Below are 4683 nucleotides of genomic sequence, written 5' to 3' on the forward strand. Positions count from 1 at the left end.
CCCTGGGTTGGGCCTTGCTGCTGCCTTAGGATTTTTGTGTTTCCAATCCCTTGTTCCTGTGCTGGTTTGTGTCTTGCTGACACTGTCTGTTGCATGTTGCATCCACATTAAAGAATCTGCATTGCACGAATAATTTTTTTTGTTATTCATTTGTTCTTCATCCAGGCTGGAATTATGTCTCTAACTGAGCAATGATGTGAAATGTTAGATCATAGAATCACAGGATAGTTTGGGTTGGAAGGGCCCTTAAAGATCATCTTGTTCCAATCTCCCTGCTATGGGCAGGGACACCTTCCACTAGATGGGGCTTCTCTGGGCAATCTGTGCCAGGGCCTCATAGGGAACAATTTCTGCCCAATATCCCATCTAAACCTCTTCTCTGTCAGTTTGAACCCATCCCCTTGTCCTGGCACTCCAGGCCCTTGTCCAAAGTGTCTCCCCACATTCCTTGTAGCCCCTTCAGGTCCTGGAAGGCCACAACTGGCTCACCTTGGGGCCTTCTTATCTCCAGGCTGAACAATCCCAACTCTGCAGCCTTTCCTCCCAGCAGAGCTGCTCCCTCCCTCTGCTCCCTCCCTCTGCTCCATCCCTCTCTCAGCTCCTCTGGAGTGGCTCCAGCAGCTCCATGTGCTCCCTGGGCTGTTCCCCAGCTCTGCTGGGGGGTCTCAGCTGAGGGGTCAGAGGGGCAGAATCCCCCCCTGCCCACACTGGGGGATCAGCCCAGGGCACAGGGGGCTCTGGGTTGGGTCATGTCCAGCCTCTCCCCCACCAGCTTCTCCAAGTCCTTCTCCCAACAACCCCACCATGTTCCTGAGAGTGTTGTCCAAACATTCCTTGAGTTCTGGCATATTTGGGGCCGTGACCAGTGCCCTGGGGAGCCTATTCCAGTGCCCAACCACCCTCTGGGGGAAGACCCTGTGCCTGATATCCACCCAAACCTCCCCTTCTGTTGTGGGGCACAGAAAACCAGCAGACGTGTTTCGGTACAGAACATTTATTTGGAAAGAGGCAGCTTTCCTACAAACGTGGAACAAAACTGTACAGAACACAAAGATCACCTTTGCAGGGAGGCTCTGCTCAGTCACCAGCATCCAAGTGGTGCAGTCTGTAAAACAAAGGGCTCTTCCCTGCTGGCACAGCTGCTCTGGGCAGCGCTGGGCACCCGGAGTCGCCTCCCTACCTTCAGTGCCCACAAAGCAACCGGGACAAGGCAAAGCACGACGGAAGCAACGTGGAGAGCAGCTCTAAGCTAAAGGCAGAACGAGACAGGGCCCGCGTGAGCCCGTCCCGGGGCTGGAGCCAGAGCACAGCCAGTGGTGCCTCCCAGCTCCACCCCAAACCTCCCTCCGGCCTTTCCTCCGCCGCTCCTCGCACGGTCAGTGAGTCCAGCGCTTCCCGGAGCGGTAGGAATTGCAGGGATGAGTCCACTGGGAGGAGTAGGTGTAGGAGTACTTGGGGGGGCAGCGGGGCTCGGGCCGGGCCAGCGCCTGGACCGGGGGGACCTTCTCGGCCGCCGCCGCCTCCAACCTGCCCGAGATCTCCGTGGGCAGCGCGGCCGCGCTGGGCGGCTCCGCCAGGGCCACCTCCGAGGGCTCCGCGGCTCCCACCACGGTCTGCTGGGGGTAGGTGGTGAGGATGGGCCCCGGGAAGGTCACCACCACGGGCGGGGGGTAGATGATGACCCGCGAGTCGCCGCAGGTCACCACGCAGGGCTCGTTGCTGCTGCTGGCCAAGGGCTGGGGGCACTTGGCCTCGCAGGGGTTGGCACAGGCCAGCTGGGTGGACGTCATCTCCTGCGGGTGGGGAGTGCCTGGAACATCACAGAACGTCCTGAGCTGGAAGGGACCCACAAGGATCATCCATCCAGCTCCTGGCCCTGCACGGACACCCCAGCGATCCCACCTGGACACCCCAACGATCCCACCTGGACACCCCAACGATCCCACCTGGACACCCCAACGATCCCACCCTGGCCCCGAGGGCGTTGTCTGAGTGCTCCTGGAGCTCCGGCAGCTTTGGGGCCGTGACCATCCCCATTTCACCCTCTGGGCGAAAAACCTTCTCCTAATACCCAACCTGAACCTCCCCTTTCACTGTGTGCCCGGGATTTCACAGAATCACAGGATATTCTGAGTGGGAAGGGACCCACAAGGACCATCGGGTCCCAGGCTGAGAGTTTTAAAGCAGGTGACAGCTCTAAAAATGCCCCGGTTAAAAATGAGCTTTTCTGATTCAACTGAGAACTTTTCACCTTGGAAATTGAGCTTTTCACCTTAAAAAATTAGTTTTCTCTTCCATGCAGCCTGGACATCCCTGCTACTCACAAGTTAACAGTTTTGCCAGAAAGTCACCACTCACTTTGGAATAAAATGGAAGATGAAGCTCAAACTGCAGCTTTTGGCAGCAGAGAAGCCAAGAATGAGGAGCTCTTTTACAGATGGGTATGGGATTCACAGGACTTAACTGAGGATGGGCTTAGGAGCAGAAAAAGATGCTTTTCCCCCTTCCTTTTGATTTATTTGCAGAGTTAAAAAAAAAAAAAACCACTAAAACCCCGAAGCAACAAAAATCCCCCCCCTTGGTTATTGACACTTTAGACAGAGATCATTTGGATTAAGACAGAGTTGAGCTCCTTTTTGTTGTATTTACCACCTTTTACTTCACCTACACCTATTTCTCCATTTTAATCTGCTGCATTAAACTTTCCCTCTTTGCTTCTCCTCCTCTGGGAGCAAAACTCCTCCCCATTCTTTGGGTGTCACCCCCAAACCCCACAACTGCTCTGAAACCTCCCACTCCTTTGGAATGAGTCCTGAAGACACGTTGGAACTTGTTCCCACAGCATCTCTTTTCCTCCCACACAACTTCCCGGGGCAGTTCCTGCCTCCTGCATTTCCCAGATGGGGCACAAGGGGGAAAAAAATCTGCATTTTCCATGTATTTCATGGGAACAAGCTGTTAATGAAGCACCTTGCTTCATTTTCTGTATTATTTTCCTTGCACATTCCTGTTCTTTACAGGCACAAAACACTCTACTAAAACACAGGATAAAAAAATGAAAGGCTGGGAATGAGTGGGAGCATTAAATACTCATTTAATAAATAAAACATATAAATTAAAATATTAAATTGTCACCCCAACTAAGAAAATTGCAGCTTCAGCAAGGAGACATCTGTTTAATAATGTTTATTTCTTCAGGTTAAAGCCTCACATGAAAGCTTGGTGGAGCAGCAGAATATTTTTTAAGCTTGTAAATTAAAGGCATAACTCTGAAAATTAAAAAAAAAAAAAAGGCAAAAAAGCCAAGCAGAGCATTTTCCCCCAAATCCCCTTAGGTTAAAATGGAGCTTTGACCCACAAAGGTGCTGAATTTAATCTCTGCATAAGCACTTTCAAATGCTGGCAAAGTTTTAATAGTTAGAAATGAAAGTTCCCTTAATGGTCTCTAATCATCACTTGTTGGGACTCCAGTTAAATTAGGGATGGGCAGATTAAAATAACAGCAATGGAGCCACACCAAGTTAACTTCCAGCAAGGATTTTGCTTCCATAGTTATCCATGAATTCCCCCCCTAACCACTGCTGAATCCCCTGATCGAGCCACACATGCAAAACCAATCCTAAAACCTCATCCCCAGTCATGCCACACATGCAAACCCAATCCTAAAATCTGTTCTCAGAGCTCTCCTAAAAGTTTTTCAGAACCCAGAGACTGAAATTCATAATTTCCCCGTGAATTTAAAATCCCAAACCAGCCTTGAAAACTCCTTGTTTTTATTTTTCCCCCCTTTCCCCAGCCCAGAAATCACCTGCAGGAAGGTGCTTCCTAAAGTCTCTGCGAGCCAGAATATTTCTGCGGGGTTTAGTCCCGGGTTTAATGACAAATTCATGCAAAAGCCCAAGTAAACTCGAGGTTTTTAGAGCTGTTAAGTCAAACTTACTCAGGGAACCGGAGAGAACAAGTCAAGAGGAGCAGTAAAGGAAAGCCTGGTGTGGAGAGAGTATTTATACCCTCCCCTGGATGCCTGGAGGGGCTGAGACACCCTTTGTGTAAAGCACTTTAATTACTCCTGAAGCAAACCCTGCTGCATTTATTCCTCCTGCACTGGCAGGGATTGTTTTGCTCCCTGCTTGTGATTATCTAAAGCTGAGTTGGGAAATAACAAAATGCAGATGAGCCCTTTTCATCTTGAAGTTTCCTGCTTTCCCTGCACTGGTTTCATTAAGAGTTATAAATACACCGAGGATTAATGAGAGTTTTGGTGGCTTATCTTGGCCAAGCCACCCCTGCAAAGGGAGGCTGGGATGTGTCAGCGGGGCAGGAGCCAAGGCTGAGCTTCCCTGCTGGAACTACGAGTTGCCATTGAGTGTTTGTGTCTGTGCCCTGGTTAAACTCTAGAAAATCAGGGATTGTTTCCCATCTGATGTAATATTGGTGAGGTTTCCAGTCATGCTCTGAAATCAGAGGGGGGATCTGGTGCACATTCCAAAGCCATCCCAGCATTATCTGTGAAGCAGAAGCGAAGCCGCCGCCAGTGATGAAGCTGGAAATGAGGAGCTGATGGAGCCCTTTCCATGATTCCTCCTGGGTGAGGTCAGAGCAGCCCAAATCACCAGCCTGGCACTGCCATTCCCAGCAAACCACTGCCCTGTGGGACAAACTGGCAGATCCTGGAGGACTCCT

At 50.8% G+C, this 4683-nt stretch overlaps 1 protein-coding gene across 1 annotated transcript; it reads right to left on the reverse strand.

Annotated features, from left to right (window-relative positions):
• Positions 1–982: 982 nt before the first annotated feature.
• LOC113978105 (feather beta keratin-like) lies at positions 983–3956 on the reverse strand. The gene is made up of 2 exons (XM_027704804.1): positions 3941–3956; positions 983–1810 (listed from the first exon to the last, which is right to left on the reverse strand). The coding sequence occupies exon 2, from the start codon at positions 1788–1790 to the stop codon at positions 1377–1379; it is 414 nt and encodes a 137-aa protein (XP_027560605.1). The 5' UTR covers positions 1791–1810; positions 3941–3956; the 3' UTR covers positions 983–1376.
• Between the last annotated feature and the right edge of the window lie 727 nt (positions 3957–4683).

This window comes from Neopelma chrysocephalum, unplaced genomic scaffold, assembly GCF_003984885.1.
Source record: "Neopelma chrysocephalum unplaced genomic scaffold, ASM398488v2 Primary Assembly neopelma1_288, whole genome shotgun sequence".
NCBI classification, from domain to species: domain Eukaryota; kingdom Metazoa; phylum Chordata; class Aves; order Passeriformes; family Pipridae; genus Neopelma; species Neopelma chrysocephalum.